General features: G+C 36.3%; 1 protein-coding gene and 1 long non-coding RNA gene across 6 annotated transcripts; one reads left to right on the top strand and one right to left on the bottom strand.

The window, feature by feature from the left end:
* The first annotated feature begins 463 nt into the window (after window positions 1-463).
* On the top strand, window positions 464-14,141 carry LOC149806790 (uncharacterized). Of its 5 annotated transcripts, XR_016421035.1 has the most exons (5): window positions 464-784; window positions 2,809-3,188; window positions 8,013-8,181; window positions 8,772-8,878; window positions 9,312-14,141. It is a non-coding gene; the product is annotated as an uncharacterized LOC149806790 (long non-coding RNA). The 5 variants fall into 5 exon arrangements; XR_016421034.1 differs by having other exon boundaries at window positions 464-3,188; window positions 8,784-8,878; XR_016421031.1 differs by having other exon boundaries at window positions 464-3,188.
* Window positions 14,142-14,152: 11 nt separating this feature from the next.
* LOC149806789 (vesicular inhibitory amino acid transporter-like) lies at window positions 14,153-15,815 on the bottom strand. Its single transcript, XM_089957690.1, has one exon. The coding sequence runs from the start codon at window positions 15,813-15,815 to the stop codon at window positions 14,586-14,588; it is 1,230 nt and encodes a 409-aa protein (XP_089813816.1). The 3' UTR covers window positions 14,153-14,585.
* Window positions 15,816-18,866: the final 3,051 nt, after the last annotated feature.

The following is an 18,866-nucleotide window of genomic DNA, read 5'->3' as shown; positions in this document are numbered from 1 at the left end:
GTCAACGGTGTTAGCTCTGAACTACAAGTGTATTAATCGACAGAAGACCGGGGTCGATGTTGTCAACATTTTTGGTTAGTGAATTATACTTCTAAAAACTGTTCAGTATAACACATACGTTGGATGGATATGTCATTCTTTTCTAATTGAATAAAAAGATAAAATGTTTCATTGCCTCTTTTATTCCATGATAATGTCTAGATAGACGTAAAAGAAAAATTTTGATTTCTAGTCTCCTTTAAATTAATTCAGATAAGCAGTTTAAACTAGTGTATGTAATAATAGAAAGTTTCCTAGTGCACGTGTCATTATATATATATATAGTCTCATAGCGCATGTCTTGTCAGAATAACTTGTTGTCAGCATTTTATAAATAGGCTATGATGGCATACTAATGCGTCACTCATGGATATATAAAGCTGTGTCATTAGCTCTGTACTTAGGAACAGCTCAGCCTATCCGCTGAAGGTTCGGCGTGGAAACATGACGGACTGGAAGTGGATTTTGTCAAAGATGAAATTTCCCTAACGGAACTAAGTTGCTTACTTCGCAGCCTCTCAGGATGTTCGTGTTCTGAGAACCCCTGATTCCCGGTTCCAGGGTTCGTTCCCAAAGCAACCCCGCAGTCACTGCTAGGTGCGAAGGGGTGGGTGCGACGCCCCGGGACCTATGTCTCCACCGCTGTTGTCTTTGTCGTGGCTCCACCACTACTTCAATCTCAAAGATGCATTGGCTGGGGATGTCAGGTCCCTGGGAAAAACATCACAACTTGGAGAGATTTACTGTAAGTAATTTACGTCATTCAAGTGAGTCTCTTACATTTCATCAACTTACTTACAGACCAACCATTAATGTTTATGGGGAGTGGAGGGAGCTGATATTTTGTTGAGGGGCGGTGAAGGGGGGATTACCCGCTCCCAAATAGCTTGGAAAAGGATATTCTTGATCTGATTTGTTGAAAGAAAGAATAATTCTATCCATTATTAAAAAAAGATTTTGTCTTTAGATTAAATAAAAGAAAGCTATCTTGCTGGAAGAGACTATCCGAAACAAAATGGTTGGTCCCTAAATAACACACATTCTTTACTTCTTTTGATCTCGGGGGGGGGGGCCTGTTTCTGTTGTGTATTGTATAGATTTCTGTTTTGAACTACTAGTACCAACTTTTCGGCTGTATAATTACATTCGATCTGCATGTCTCGCGAGATGAACTGTATTTAATCCTCTGGAGCAATTCCCGTACAATTAAACTTCATTGGCGCTTATCACATTACGATTCGTTTCAATATGTCTGAGATGTTTTTCTCCTGACGTTCGTGTCACAATATTATTTGCTGTTAACGAGAAGTGTGAAATGATAATAATACTTGTTTTTTGTTTGATATTTTTGTTTGGTTTTTTGTTTGTTTGTTTGTTTGCTGTTGTTTGTTTTTTTTTTTTTTGTTTTTTTTGTAAATGCCCCTTACTTCTTTGAAGATACTTTTTTCTTTCTTTTAAAGGAAAATTTCGGCGTCTACATTTTATGAGGACTGTGACTTTTATATTACTACCTCCCTTTAAAATTTATTTTACGATTTAAATTCTGTCACTTCTACAGTACCGTCCATATTTTCCACAATTAATACTTATTCTCCGCTTAAACATGCATAGAGACAGTGTTTAATTTGTAGATCTAATTGTCAATCGAAGCGACCAGTGTTTGCTTTGACTACAAGCATGTTTGCATTTGGATCAATGCATTCGTTAATCACATATTAGCTTATTTCAATCATGTATGATCTTGTCTAGGTCAAAACAACACTAACCTTTGCTTGTAAATACACTTCTGATTAACAAAACGAAGGTAAATCGTTTACGGTCGTGTAGAAAAGCGAACCCTGTGACCAGACAAAAATATCTTCATTATAATTTTAGTGAATTTCTTTGCTTGTATTGATTTGTCTCGTGCACCAGATTAGACCAACTAGTGACGAGTACAAATACTTGCCGCTAAATGTTATGCGAATCTTATATCGTGGTTTGATGACTTAAAATATATTATATCATTTAATGTCCTGGTGAAAATTGTTCATTTATGTGACAATAGTGAAAAATTTATAAATGAATCGATAGTGAGAACAGTAGCAGTTTAATCACTTGATGACGTAAATACATAACGAAAGTAGACGACTCCATTACTGAAAGCTGTAACAATCCGCATGACAACTTTATTTCAGCTACAACAAGAATAAAACTGTAATGGGAATAATAAGAGTATTCAACCATCTTTAGTATATTTTAGACTCCTCAATTAGCCACGAGTATACATGTATTCATAATGTTTGTTTTGTTAGTTTTTGTTGGGTTTAAAAAAAAAAGAAACTGGAAAATGTACAGGGTATTTCTACCTGGAACATTTTACTTTTTAAGCAATATTCTTCGTTGTGGTTGCAAATTTCTAAATGAAACCTTTAGCAGCAAATAAATTATGTTGAGAGTTCAGTCTGTTCAAATATTTTTCTCCTTTAATTTTATTATTTTTATTCAAATATATTTTTAAGAACTACTATATCTGATTCTATGTGCCAGACTGCCCAACGATTGTCTCTTCTTGGCTTCTTTTAAACTTAATTTTTTGACCTCTAAATTGAATCGGTGTCCTTTTTTTTGCAAAATTTAGCTTCCTCTCACGAAGCCCTAAACACGTATTGACCTGCTTTGGTCTATTCTGGTCATACATTTTACAGTAAAGATTTTCTCGGTCCATGTACGTTTCCTCATTTATTCTTCTATTTGTGTCATTCCTTCATGTTCCATGTACAACTGAAGGCATCCACCATCCTTCATTTTCGAGCTTTCGCCTTATAACTCCTCCTTCTGCAAAGTTATCTTATCCTGGATAGCTGCTTATAATAGTTTGGTATCGATGGGAACATCATGCAGCGTACTAATTGCAAGAACAACAATTAAATGGCATGGAAGTGGAGATTCGATGTCGTACTGTACGAATCATGGAGTGAAACGGGAGATTTGGCGTCGTGCTGTACGAATAATGGTAATATACAGAACACACGTTGACAACAGGGACTGCGACGTGAGCAACAATTGTTCAGTGACGAAATTATTCGCTTTGGAAAAATCCTTTCATTGTCATGTGACCAGAAATATGAACTGCAGCGGACAGGCAATGATAAACTAATGTGATCACGGTAAATAAAAGAAACAAAATGCGATGAAAGTCAATAGTTTTACTCATTTTTTTGAAGATCATTAGCACTAATCAGTTTAACCATCTATCTATCCTATCATCAAATTTTTATTTACTTTTAAGCTACCCGCCAACATGTTTTACAAGTATGTAAATGTATGTACATGTGTGTATATATATATATATATATATATATATATATATATTAACCTGCAATCATCATACAGACAACAGCTTTTAAAATCGGAATAAAAAAACAACTACCATTCTACATACATACATACATACATACATACATACATACATACATACATACATACATATAGTCGACCGCTCCGGTGACCTAGTGGTTATACTGTTCTCCTCTGAAGAGGGAGGTCGCGGGTTGCAACCCAGGGCGAGTCAAGCTCGGCATTAAGAGGTTAGCATAAGGACTTTTCGCCCTGGTGTATGGATAATGTGACTGGTTGGGACATGATGCTACGTGTCTGCTGCATGATGCCCCAGTGCTAGACATCACTATAACTGCCACACTGCAGACATTTTAGCGATATGATTGAGTAATTGTTAAGTAAAAATCTAAAATCACATACACACACACGTACACACAAACACAAACACTAATATAGTCGAACAAGCTAGATAGTTATAATTCGTTCCAGGCAGGATTTTAACCCATGTCACGATTATTGGCATTCCTCGCCAAGCTCTTATGTACTTGCATACCGCAGAAAAATAGGTAGGGACTATGCGTATGCCGGTCTAACTGTATAAAACTATCTTCGAACTTACATACATCCCAAAGTATACACCTACCTTGCTATGTAGCTAAAGTTTTACCTACTTACTACAAACCTGTCTATCCGCCTATGTACTCACAAACATGCATAAACATGCCAACATACATACATACATACATACATACATACATACATGCATGCATGCATGCATGCATGCATGCGTACGTACGTACGTACATACATGCATGCAGAATTCTCCCATATCAAGCATCCAAGGACAACATTCAAACAATTGTTTAATTTATTTTAGTGCTCAAGGAAAACACATATGGGTTCGCAGGGTTATTGTATTACATGTAGCTTTCATATGAAAGCTAGTAATGTCGTACAGTAAATACTGAATTTAACAATGTGTTATGTATCTAGTGATGGGACAATACTGAATTTAACAATGTGTTATGTATCTGATGATGGGACAATAATGAATTTAACAATGTGTTATGTATCTGATGATGGGACAATACTGAATTTAACAATGTGTTATGTATCGGATGATGGGAGAATACTGAATTTAACAATGTGTTATGTATCGGATGATTAGACAATATTGAATTAACAATGTGTTATGTATCTGGTGATGGGACAATACTGAATTTAACAATGTGTTATGTATCGGATGATGGGACAATATTGAATTTAACAATGTGTTATGTATCTGATGATGGGACAATACTGAAGTTAACAATGTGTTATGTATCGGATTATGGGACAAATATTATGGCAGTAAAATGCAGTTGATGCCATTTTTTCAAGAATAGTACATTCAAAGAACGTTCAAGCAGCTTGTGGCGAATATTGTCCAATTTTGTTCCATTAAGTTTTAACTCCTATTTAAACAGGTGTATATTCCTTTATAAACCTTTCAATGTTAACATAATATGATATATTTACACTGAACATATTACACGTATGGTACGTTTTAAAATGCAGACTATTTCACTAACCTACAATGCCAATGTTTTTTTCTTTCTTTGGAAGTAAATCTTGAATCCATAAGATTAATTACTTTGGAACTAAGTATTACAACAGCACAAATGTTATCGTTATCAGCGTACAGGCTTTATCACGTTACGAATTCCGTAAATGTTATGAATGAAGATGTTGAGGTGGTAATGTATCTGGATATAACACTCACTCATTGTAATAACTACTAGTCACTCAGGAGTTGACTAAAGAGAGAGAGATTCTAAAGGCTATTGGTAATGCACATTCAGTATAGGCAGGTTGGGAACGGTACTGCGAGTGGGACGAAATGGCTAAAATTTATGGTAATAGCGAGGTCCCACTTTTTTTAATTAAGTATCCTGCAATATTTAGCAATGTTCGAAAAAAATAAGCTTTAATCTGATGCAGTGTACAGAAAAATGGAGTATGCACGTAGTGAAAAATAGGTGTCACTAACACTTATGAATAATCAATATAGTGGCAAGGAGAAGGGGATTTTGCATAAAACTTGGAGAAATTGAATATGAGTTATTTTTGTACACCTACTGGTTGGAAACAAATTGATTTTTTTTCAGTCTTAAACAACCTTGACAGTAGTTCCTCAAATAAGGTAGGGAGACCTGTACTGGCCATAACCAGCATTTTATGAAGAAGATGATGAAACATGTATTTTGATAATAATAATTATATAAATTTCAGTCACAAACGTTATAATGATCCCCAAAATGAACAATGTTTAATATTTTCATATTCTTTGTGTACGTGTCTTTCTGTTCATGATGTATCTCTCTCTCTCTCTCTCTCTCTCTCTCTCTCTCTCTCTCTCTCTCTCTCTATATATATATATATATATATATATATATATATATATATATATATCCCGGACGAGTTATACCAAAGACTGATAGAAATGGTACAAACAGCTACGTTGCATGGGGCTCAGCATAAATGAGGTTAGTATTAGGACTGGTCGGCCGGGTGTCGGGATAATGTGACTGGGTGGGACATAATGCTACATGTCTGCGGCATGATGCCCCAGTACTAGACATCACTATAAACTGATATACTGCAGACATCGTAGCAATATGACTTAAATTGTTCTAAAGCTACGTTAAAAATCCAAAACACACACACACACACACACACACCTCATTGTAATACTACAACTGATAGCTTAGATTTCTATACTTTATTTAATCAACGTGTCTTGAGTTTATACTTCTAAGCATTTTCTTGGTATCCTTGTAATGTAAACAAGCAAATAATTAATTTCATGATGGTATTTCAGGAATATTTAGGAATTTTATTCACCATTAACAGTATCCACCACAAACATACTTTCCATAAGGAAAGTTCAATGGCGATCGGGTTAGAGGTATTTTGATATAATATGGCCGTCTGTCATGGGAGCGGGTTCGCTCGAAGACAATATGGCAGCCCCCATTACATGGCATCGTGGTGTTTGCCACGTGCATTATACGCAAGGCCCAGTGTATATATAAAATGTAACGCTCCTTGCATCTTTATTCGTCGTCATGCAACACGATAATTACAATGCAAAAGATCGACACTACCTCAAAGCCGTGATCTATTGTGCGTAAATGCAATATCAAATTGCCTATGTTAGCCTCTATTACTACCCTTGCCTCTAAAAAGTTTAGACCTGTACATTTAAATGAGCTTTTTAAAAAGTTTTTATCTTTTCACTTTTTACGTACTGTAAGTGATGTTTGGCTATTCTGCACTCAACCACCATTACAGGTATTTGTGTAATATGACCGTCTGTCATGGGAGTGGGTTGGCTAGAAGAATAATGACTATTCACATTACCAACAAACCTTATAGTTGTTCAACAAAAGCAAAATTCAAAGCAATTCAGGTTAAATATACTTCAATCAGACATATTCAAAATACCCCCAATGTATCTGGCAGGTGTCTAATTTAAAGCGTGACGTAATTAGCAGGTAAAACTGCTTATTTCTCTATTTCTCCTTTTGAGACTTTGTCTAATGCAAAATACTAAACGTCGCTTGTTAGATCCTGCCAGGTTACTACTCTAGGTCTCACATTATGTAACAGAAAGAAGTTAGAGAAAAAATTTCATTAAATCCAAGAAACATTTTATTTCTCTAAGTTAAAAAGTGAAAATCTAAGAAACGTTTGCAAATAATCCTAAATGTCCTATCAAAAGCCCCAAAATATATGATCCCCAAATGAACTAAATTAGTCTTTAATTTCATGCTGTACCACAATGACGAAATTCAAAATGATGTTGAATGAATTCCCAATAATTGCAACATAATGTGTTAATCAAAGGAAACGAGCACTCAGTAACTCCAATGAAAAATGTATATAAATAATTCCGCTCGGATTCTATCTGAACACAACCACAAACGATTCCAACAGACTAGTCATTAAACGAGAATGAATTATCTGCTTATCAAGTCCTTATTTATACACATTTTCACTTGACCTAGATGTGGGATGTTCTAATGGAAAATTCCTATCAAAATGTAAATAAGTCTGTTCATAAATTATTCTAAGCTCAAAAACAATCTACTTATAGCCTACAACCATGTTAAAAAAATTTAAATGTAAACATGTTGTTACAAAATGACTACTATCTGAAAGTAAAAGATACAAAAATATATACAATATACAAACGGTAAGCACACACACACACACACAATATATATATATATATATATATATATATATATATATATATATATATATATATATATATATATATATATATATACGTTGCCTCCGTAAGCAGGTCTTTGTCGTACGCACTAAAGTTAATCCTCCCTAACAAACCAATAGCCGCCTACCGGAGACCAAGAAACCTCAAAGACGTCCTAGTCAGGGCGAAGCTAATGCCAATCACTAATCAAGACCACCCTAGTTAATCTGCCCTCTTTGGCGATAAAAGGTACAAAACCTGTCAACATATAATAGAGACCATGACTTTTTCTAGCACAGTGACTAGAGAAAAATTAAACATACATGGTCCAAACAAAACGTGAAAAACAGAGAATGTCATTTATCTCATCACATGTAAGATCTGTACCTTTCAGTATGTCGGAGAAACTGAAAAACTGGACAAAAGGATCAACCTTCATAGATCTGGTTGGATGACAAAGAAGCTGTACAGAAGCCCGGTCGCAGAACACTTCTCCTCTCCTGGCCACTGCTCACAACCCCAACTGGAGACCCCAAATCAGGAAAGAAAAGGAATCTCACTGGGTACGCCACCTTAGAACATTAAAACCAAGTGGTGTAAACCAAGAAGTCTAGGAAAAGACAACCGTGCACAAATAAAATTATCTTTTGCAGCCGACACATTTTCTTTTAAATAATTCTCTAAATTTCCTAATAGCCTATAACTACTATAACAATGAAATATCCGGGATATAATCTGCGCTTATATAAATTTACATCAAATAATAGATGTCGTTATGGCTCATCAATTTCTAAGTCTAAACAATATTTTCCAGTATCATCAATAAGCTGAAATAAACTAGTTAACACATAATAGAGTTAAAAGGTTGAATTCCTGTAGAAACAGTCATGTAAAGTTTCGCAAACATAACCGTTTTTTGTTTTATTTGCTTGTCTTGTCTATGTTTTGTATTTGCTTTGAAAAGAGTCGAAAGCACTCAGGTTAGATAGATACTAGTTTCGCACTGTTCGTTGTCAGTTTATTGCACACACAGAGAGAGAGAGAGAGAGAGAGAGACACACACACACACAGACAGATATATATATATATATATATATATATATATATATATATATATATATATATTTATATATATATATATATATATATACAGTATGATTTCAAGGGGGGTCATGAGACACACGCATACCCTTGAACCCTTGACCTATGCCGCGGGCGCCCATGCTGTCGACTTCACGGAAACAATCTTCTGCTGTAGAGGTATGTGAAAATGTAAAACTATACTTTCTTGCAATCGATTCTATATGATAGTGTTGTTGCGCATATTGAATCTTTCAGACTTTGTTGTACATGTCTACTACGTCAGACGTATGTCATATAACGCCATGCTATTAGATAGAATATAATCTGTTCCAGCTGCGATATTTCATACCTTATCGTTCATGCTGAATTCAATCATGTGTTGTATGTGTTAAACGATGAGAAACATTCGATGTTTTTATAATCCAGTGCATTTGCTCTTGTCGGATGCAGATTCATGCATGAATGTGGTTATTATAAAAAAATTAATCATGTACAGTCGTTGTTAAATAAGGATTTAATAAGCGACGAAGTCAGTTCGTGTGCACGCATGCGTATTGTATATCACAATAACTTGTTTCATGTAAAACACGACTCAATTATTTATTTTCAGCTGTTATGGGGGAGTCGTCGAACTTTGTGTGGTCGAGTAACCCGTATACTGCGGTCAGTGACGAGATAATGATCAGGAAATAATAGCGTCCCCCGCACAAAAAAAAACACAATGGAGACAACGCGATTCAAATCGCATTTCTTTGTATGACAGTCCAACGTCATTATCCACATGGCCGCTTGAAGAATCCAGAGGTCAAAAATGATCCATTATGGCCGATACAGAGTACAAATCGCATTCACCGAGCTCCTTTTCTTTATGAAGCTTATAAGATAGTTTGGTAACATTTTGGATTAAAGATTGAAGCATCGGCAGATCGGTGTCCACACTGTTCTTTCTATTAATGATTTCAGGCTAACAGTTTTGACCCTGAACTACGGGTGCATCATTCGACAGACTAATTAATTAGCAATTAGGTGGAAGAATTATTTTTCAAAATACGATATCAATACCATTCCTATTAGAATATGTCATTTTTTTGTAATTGAATAAAAATTAAAATGTGTCAGTGTTTGGCAACGAGCCATGTCAGTCTTGCAAAAATGGAAAGCTGGTTCATCTGTATTTCGTGACATTAATTTATTTTTATAAACCAAGTCTTTTGTTTAGTGATAATGTAATAATACGAAGCTATAACACGATCATAAAATATTGATTAAATACTGACGAAAATCTAGGGGCCCGGAGTGGCCGAGTGGTCTAAAGCGCTCTCCGTTACGGATCACTGCCATCTCACCTCTGTCTGCTTGGGTTCGAGCCTAGGATTCGACCAATGTGGGTATGTAAAAAAGCTTGCCAGTAGCTTCTCGTGGGTCGGTGGTTCTTCCCGGGGTTTTTCCCTGGTTCTTCCTCCACCATTAATACTGGCCGCCATGCATAGCCTATCGTGTGCTGAACAATGGCGTTGAACCCCACAACAACAACAACAATCTAAAATTGACAAAGCAATTAAAGTAGTCTTTCTTCCCAAAATGAAATTGGGAATTTCAATCACTTTTGGTGGAACAAAGTAAGCAAATAAATGCAAGCTTTAGAGGCCATGCTTTTCAATAGTTCTGTAATGTGAATTCAGGAAGAGCCTCATCTAAAGTTGTTCCACCTTCGGGCTTGGGGACATGGAATTAGCCTGATCCGCCCTCTGGTATTTTGTAAGAGGCGGCTAATAGAGACATGAGCTTCGGTGATGCAGTGGTTAAAACACAAAAGTTGCGGGGGCCCCGAGTGGCCGAGTGGTCTAAAGCGTTCTTCGTTACGGATCACTGCCATCTCACCGATGTCTGCGTGGGTTCGAGTCTCGGATTCGGCTAATGTGGGTATGTGAGAAAGCTTGCCAGTAGCTTCTCGTGGGTCGGTGGTTCTTTCCCGGGTTTTCCCGGGTTCTTCCTCCACCATTAATACTGGCCGCCATGTATAGCCAATCGCGTGCTGAAAAATGGCGTTAAGCCCAACAACAACAACAACAACAAAAGTTGCGACCAAAGTGGTGCAGTTTCGAATCCCTACCATAGGATAAGCTCAGGTTGATTACCGTGGTGTGTCCCTGAACAAGGCATTTTACTCCAATTGATTTGGAATTCCATAAACTATTCGTACTGCTGTGTCGTAAAGTTTGTGGTTTTAACGCTATTTTTCAGTAGATGAAATATATATGGCGGCCCCCGGAAAACCCCGGGAGAAACTACCAAACCACAGCAAGCTACTGGCAAGATTTCTTAAGTACATATGTTGGACGAGACGAGACTCGAACCCACTATGACAGAGGTGAGATGTCAACAATCTGTAACGACGAGCACCTTAGGCCTGTCGACAACCAGGGGCCACTACTCTGCCGTAAAACACAATACCAAACCGGACCAAACAAGCCATCTACTTGCGAATGATTATAAAGATAGCGAAATCATGCGAAACCTGTGTATTTCGTATCCAACTACAACGTAAGGATTTGATATTATGACACAACATCTATTTGTAGAAAAATCTACTACTACTACTACTACTACTACTACAGTACACCACTCTACTACTTCTACCATTGCTGTTGCGATTCCTCGGACAACTACGGTTGTTACAGCTGATTAAGATATCTGCACCCGTAGCAGTGAGAAAGCTTGCCGGTAGCTTCTCGTGGGTCAGTGGTTCTTTCCGGGGATTTCCCGGGTTCTTCCTCCACCATTAATACTGGCCGCCAGGTATAGCCTATCTTATGCTGAAAAATGGCATTAAACCCTACAACAACAACAGCACCCGTAGCAAAACAACCCTGGTGCTACAGTGTATAGCCACAGCGTTTAATAAATCGCCTATGATAGCACACTAATGCGTCTCTCACATGTATATAAACCTCAGTCGTTAGGTTTGCACTTCGGAACAGTACAGGCTGATAACATCACAGCCTATCCGCTGATGGTTCCACGTGTGAACGTTACGGACTGGAAGCAGAATTTGTCAAAAATAAAAGTTCCATCACAGAACAAAGTTGCTTGCTTCGCAGCCTCTCGGGATGTTCGTATTTTGAGAACCCGTGATTTTCGTTTCCAGTGTTCGTTCCCGAAGCAACCCTGCTGTCACCACTAGGTGCAATGGGGTGGGTGCAACGCGCTGTGACCTCCGCCTCCATCCCTGCCATCATTGTCGTGGTTCCACCACAATTTGAATTTCAAAGACGCAGTGGGTGGGGATGTCAGGACCTTCGGGAAAAACATCACAACTTGGAGGAATTTACTGTCTGTAACATTGTATAGCATCTCCTCTTTCTTGTGAATATTTTTTAATGCTGGCTACTTAATACATTTCATCAACTTACGGACCAACCATTTAGTTAATCGGGGGAGAGATATTTGTGTTTGAAAAAACTGCATTGCCCACTTCCAAAGAGCCTGAAAGAATATATTCTTCCTCTGATTTTTGTACAAAAAAAGTTATTTTGTTCATCATATTGGTTGAGAAAAAATTGTCTTGAGATAATAGAAACATAATAGATCTTGCTTGACAAGAAAATCCAACATTAATTTGTTAGTCCGTAAACGACACCCGTTGTTTTCTTCTTTTGATATCGATGTGGCGTCATTCTATCGGATGTTGAATAGAATTTTGTTTTTAACACTACCAGTACCAACCTTTTTACCTGTAGAACTACTTCCGATACATGTCTCATGAATTGTATTTTTTCGTCTTACTATACTATACTATATATCTCGTACAAGGAAAATTCATTTCTGAAAAATCTTTAAGGTTCATTTCAATATATCTTATACTTTTTATACCTTCGTTCATGTTACAATATTGTTTGCTGTTCTTGTAATGTATGCACAAATAATTATTTTAATTTTAAAATGTCTCATCTTTCAAAACTTCCTTAACGTTTTCTTTCATTCGTTGTGTACGGATTAGCAGGACAGTGACTTTAATATTGCTTACTTCCTTTCAAATTCATTTCATCTTTCCAAGTCTATTACTGCCATCTAGATCCATGTTTTCCACAATCAGTGCTTATTCTCTTTTTAAATATATGCATAGAGACCGTGATTGTGCGTAGATCTATATATTCGTCCATCCAAGCAACCGGTGATGTTTGCTTTGACTACAAGCAAGTTTGTATTTTTATTTATGTATTCATTAATTTTTTATTAGCTTATTGAAAGTATGCATAGCCGTGTCCAGGTCAAAGTAACACTAACGAGTTTACTTAATCTTGTCAATACACTACTTATTAACAAGTCGAAAGTAAATCGTGTACAGTTGTATATAAAAGCGAACCTATTATGCAGGGACTTTTCAAATAAAGGAGGGAAATATGTGATCATGCTTACATGAACGTGCGTAAGTGGCGTGGATGCTTGGGTAAGAAAATTTGTGCAGCGCACACTTCACTGTTGAAGTTATAGACTTCAAGACAATGGAAGATGATTCAGGATGGCCTGTAGATGTCTAAAACAGTTTAACATGTTGAAACAGTTCTTGCGGGTACGGGTAGACGGAAGAGCGTTGCTTTTAATAAATTTAGAATAACTCCCAAATTATAAAAATAACATGTCTAAGAATTCATGTACGTGATTAGAGACTCAGCTGTCAACACATTAAGATGGAGTTGTAGTGGAACCCCTGGATCATGCCTTGAGGCATAGATTTTACTGATGGTTACAGTTTAGAAACCACTGAGATCCCGATGCTAGAACCATATATATACTTATTGATAGATGAAATACAAATTGAGATATGCAGGTGACTTTGGCCCCAGAATCTATTCTTACCATAGGAGACTTATCATAGCATATACACTATCGAAATTGCCACTCTATAACTCTATAGACACTTCCTGGGTATGAAAAAAATATTTACATGTAATGGAACCTGGATTTCATCCCTAACCGACAGGGACTTAGACCCTGGACCATAACATGGAAACTGAAGAGATCCTCACCCGAAAAACAAATTCGCAATTACTGAGTATGAAGAGCGTATTACAGATATGCATGTAAAATTGTCCCCTGCATTTAACTTTACCATCCATATTTAGGGGTGGAGTGGTTTATGCGTTTTGGAACAAAGCCAGGTGGAGAGCAGGATATGTTTTACGGGCACTCTAGTTTCTTAATTGTATTACAAGGCATGGCAGCTCAGCAGAAGGGTGAATTTTAACAAGATGGCATGTTTGGCTGTCGTGGAGCTTTCTGCTCAGGACAATTTCCTCGAACTGCCTCGGCATTATATAACTAGTAATATGCCCTTAAACATCAACCAGACACACAAACAATAACTTATTTGTATTTGCGGAAGACTCTTGTTTTACCTGGACTACCAACAATTTTGCTGCAATTACACACACACACACACACACACACACACACACAGCTACGATGATTCGTGATTACGGAGGAATATAGAAGAAATAAAAAGATGACTCCACTTTTGAAATTATATTTGCATGACTTTATTTATAATCCCATAGTAAACCTTGGAGGACCCTAACCTTTTATAATTTTGTATAGATAGCTAATGTAGCGCATGATGAATACGCGACATATTATACAAACTCTTGTAAATTAGCAATTTAAAATTTTTCTACCGTTGCTTATTAGTTTAGGAAAGGTATTTTGAAGATAACATTACCGATAAATGTTGAATTAAAGAGATATCTCACCCCACCCCCCTTGCTGAAAGTCGTAGATCTAGGCATATACGATTTTTTATAATACTAATGTCAGAGAGAGGGAGAGAGAGAGAGGGGGAGAGAGCATATAAAATATCTCAATTTAACTTAAACGAGGATGTCACTTAATTATTGCCACTGTTTATTTTAGGGACGATTGGTATAGGAGATTTCTCCGGATTAGTAGGCAGACCGCGAAAAGCCCTTGATAGCGCGTGTACAGAATAGTAGATCCCTATAGACCCAAATACAACTCCTAAAAGTATGATACCAATGTCTAGACCCTTTTGATACCATTTCAGTTTTGACCATTTAATCTTTAGGTGAAAGCAGCAAGGCCATACGAAGGAAAGCATAGTGCCAGTGAAAGACCCAATCAGACCCATCAGAATAGCAAAATGAGGTATAAAGATTGCCAAAAGCGTCGTTAGTAAGACGAGGCCTATTCGTAAAGCTAACGCCCAAACCTTTAAGCTAAGGTTGTCATCTGAACACGAAGGAAAAAGTGTTTTACTGGAGCCTTGAAAAAGTGTTGTCTCTATCAATTCAACGACTGCAAAGTAAGGGAGTGGGTAAGAGAAAAGAGCTTTTATAACCAGTATCAAGTTAACCACAATCTTAAAAGACTCCGTCGGCAGGTTGTTTGTTATTACTTCTTGGGTGTCTTCACCCCATGTTAGAAATCCGATATAAGAAAAAAGAGCCTTAAAAACAGCCGCCGCTATATGTGTCCAGTTCATCATACAGTTGAATTTCCCTCTTTCAGTCAGGTTTCCCTCCAGTGTAGGCAAAAAAATCTGAGATGTGTAACTGAAAACGACAATACCAAGGGATATTGGAAAGGTCCATATGTCAATTTTGACCTGGACGGCATTCCACTTCCATTCTGCGGCCTTCGTGAAACAGTAAATAATGATGATGGCGTTGATTGCCATGTGGGCAACTGTGCACCAGAAACTCAGCCAAGACACGCTGCTCAGAGACTGCAGGAAGGCGCATGGCAAAAGAAAGGTCGTCATTATCATGATCCAGGAGGAAAGGTCGATTGGCCCATAAGGAAAGCTCCCAGACATTAGATCACCACAGAGCAGCACGTACAGGATACACGTCATCAGCAGCTCAATAATCTGCGCGCAGTTCACGATTTTCCCGCCAAATCTCTTACCCCACACGTGTTCAGCGATGTCTACATAGCTATCTCTAACACGTACTTTAGACCCGTTCTCGTCATTTTCGTATAAACATTCAACAAGAATTTTGCCTGTATGACAGCAAATGTATGCCACCAGAACCATGGCTAAGACCGCCCAGTAGCCACCTTGAAGCACGGCGAATGGGAAACTCACAATAAACATACCCTGAAAACAGAAATATATATATATATATATATATATATATATATATATATATATATATATATATATATATATATATATATATATATATATAAGTAAAATTTGTGGCATATTTACTTCTTGGAATATATGTCTGGATTAAGAACAATTGATTGAAGTGAAAATATAATGCTGGCATATCGCACACAAACGCAAAATGCTGTCATTCATCCATCCGTTTGTCTGTCAGTATTCGTGTGTCTGTTTGTCTGGTTATATTATGACAATGACAATGTTTTTAGTACTAAGGACCGCAGACCCATATAAAATTCAACATTAATAATATAGCTACATATTAATCAGACTTTTATCTCTAATGTAAAACAATAATGATGATCTGAGTTCTCTGTCGTGCCAAAATATTTTGCGACCTCTGTCTGTATGTACATACGTCTGCATGTATGTCTGTGTGGTCGAGAGAAGCAGCCAAGATGCGATAAATTAAACAGTATACATTCTTGAAGATAACACATTATCTTTAGCTTAGTGTTAATTGTCATTTTTTTCAATCGAGCTTAATATTTCTGTAGTTATTACAACAAAAGAAACATTGCAATGCTAGATATCAAGGTCTACGGTTTGCGATGAAAGAACGGTTATAAATAATGTAGAAAAAATAATTTACAGCTAATGGAATTACAATTTAGTTAGTGAAAAGAATCATCAGTCAGTGCATTTGAGGACTAACTGCAAACAACATAGACCTTGATCTTCCGTTGCATAATACGCCGGTAAATCAGGGTCTATTGTGTTTGTGTTACTGATTACTCGTAACAAATTGCATATACCCACATCTGCCGGTGTATTATTCTACGGCAGATCTGGTTATGTGCAGTTTGCAATTGGACTCGACTTATAAGCGAGTACGAAAAGTACAACATTCGAGTCCAATGTAAGGAGGCGTAACTAAGGACTATTTGATCATCCTTCAACTGTAGAACAAAGAGACGAGAGAAGGGTTAGCTTATTTTGCTCTTTTTGCTGTAGGGGATTGGTTGAAATTGAAATATTAAGCACCTCATGTATAATCTGTAAACAGATTAAAATATGTAAAATATCGAGTTGCGAATGATGAATGGAACACAGCAATAAATCTGATATTTCACAAAGCCATTTTTTTCTCAAAGTTTCTGGCAGTAATATGCCATTCATTAACTTCTAACTGAACAATGTTCACATGACATAGTGTCATCTGTCTTTGAACTTTGCCAAAGTCATGCCAATACATTATTGTTTCAATCATCTAACTCAAATAAGAAAGTTGAATATTTTTTCATCTTAAATGAAACCTGCTCTCGATAAAATGTAATTAGAAGTTTTAAATCTGGTGAATGGCAAACAACCAGCTTAGACGCAATCAGCGCCTGAGAGATTATGATAGAGATGGCCTTTACAAGTAAATGGCGGTACTCCCTTGTTGCTATCTGAGTATAACTAGTTTTGCTGCAAATAATACAAGTTAAAGCTATTACCCAAAGGCAGTAAATAATGGCGAATACGCAACAGACATGCAATTCTTACTCTGGCATAGTTTTTATTTTGTGTGGTATAGCGCCATTTTTCAGCACATGGTCGGCTATACATGGCGGCCCGTATATTTGGTGAAGGAAGGCCCGTGAAGAACCACTGATCCATGGGAATCTACTGGCGATCTTTCTTACATAGCGAAGTTGGTCAAGCCTGGATTCGAACATATGCAGTCAGTTCTAGTTCGTTCATATTGTCACTAGTAAAGTACAGTCTATTCTCGCTTGTAAGTCGATAACAAACTGCAAATAACATAGACAATAATCTGCCGTCTCATCATACACCATCATATCAGGGTCGATGTTGTTTGTTTTACTGACTACTCCTAACAAACTATACTGACCCAGATCTGTTGGCGAATTATACGACGATATATATGGATTTGTGAAGTTTGCAGTTGGATTCGGCTTACAAACGTGTACTTACGGTAAACATTTTAAAGGCTTTTGTTCTAAACATAATACATTCTCGACCTCGGTAAAATGATTTGGAAGGTTAATGCAAGAACATCTACAATTAATCAACAGCTTCATTAATCTATGCAACATATGTAATTTTCCTGTTGTTTAAAATGGGAATAAAAAATTTACTCCATAGATAAAGACAAGAAAATACATTTGTATGTTTGACTATATATAGTTTATTTGAGTTGCTTAAACGTTCCATTGAGTGAAATGGTAAGCAAGTACATACCTTATATATATATATATATATATATATATATATATATATATATATATATATATATATATATATATATATATATATATATATGAAATAGACGGGGCAGTATTTTTAGATTTCTTCAGTTTAAAACTGTTATTCACTATGGCAATTTAGTGTTTTAAATGCATTCTTTTCATTCTTTTCATTTTGAATTGGTATAATCAATGTTGGTTTTGGTATTATTTCATATTTGGCCTTTTTATTTTCCTCTTGTCGAATTTATTGTTGGATTTCTTTGATATTCAAAAAATGTAAAATTCGAAACACTTAGAAGTCATTGTTTTGGTATACAAGCGAGGGAGAGTATTTATATTTTATCTGAATCTTTCCAAATATGTGTTTCTATCACTGAATTAAATTTCTGGACAATGTCAAATCCAGTAAATAAAATTACATTACAATAACATGTAATGGAATTTTTTTTAAAACTAACAAACAAACAATTAAATTAAATGAGATATAAATTAAATGAAATATACAGAACAATTTTATCCATAAAAAATAAAGATTTATATAATAAAGGTTTCTTTAACCATAGAATAATTATATATAAGGTTTAAAAATGATATAAGAAGAACTCATACAAAGTGTACATGAAATAATATTTCTATACACGGGAAAGTGAATCGGCTATTAAATTATATTTTCCCTTGATATGCCAGATGTCAATATTTTATTCCTGTAGCAACAAGCTCTACCTTAGAAGTCTCTGAGTTTTATTTTTCATCTTGCCGAAGGAAGTAAGGGGGTTGTGATCAC

The sequence above is a fragment of the Sinohyriopsis cumingii genome, chromosome 1 (genome assembly GCF_028554795.1).
Source record: "Sinohyriopsis cumingii isolate HCF-2022 chromosome 1, ASM2855479v2, whole genome shotgun sequence".
NCBI classification, from domain to species: domain Eukaryota; kingdom Metazoa; phylum Mollusca; class Bivalvia; order Unionida; family Unionidae; genus Sinohyriopsis; species Sinohyriopsis cumingii.
The sequence above is the reverse complement of the archived record's forward strand: the minus strand, read 5'-3'. Positions and strand labels throughout refer to the sequence as shown.

Excerpts from the sequence above, each read along its gene's own strand:
- LOC149806789 (XM_089957690.1), bottom strand. The coding sequence starts at position 15,815 with ATGTTTATTGTGAGTTTCCCATTCGCCGTGCTTCAAGGTGGCTACTGG.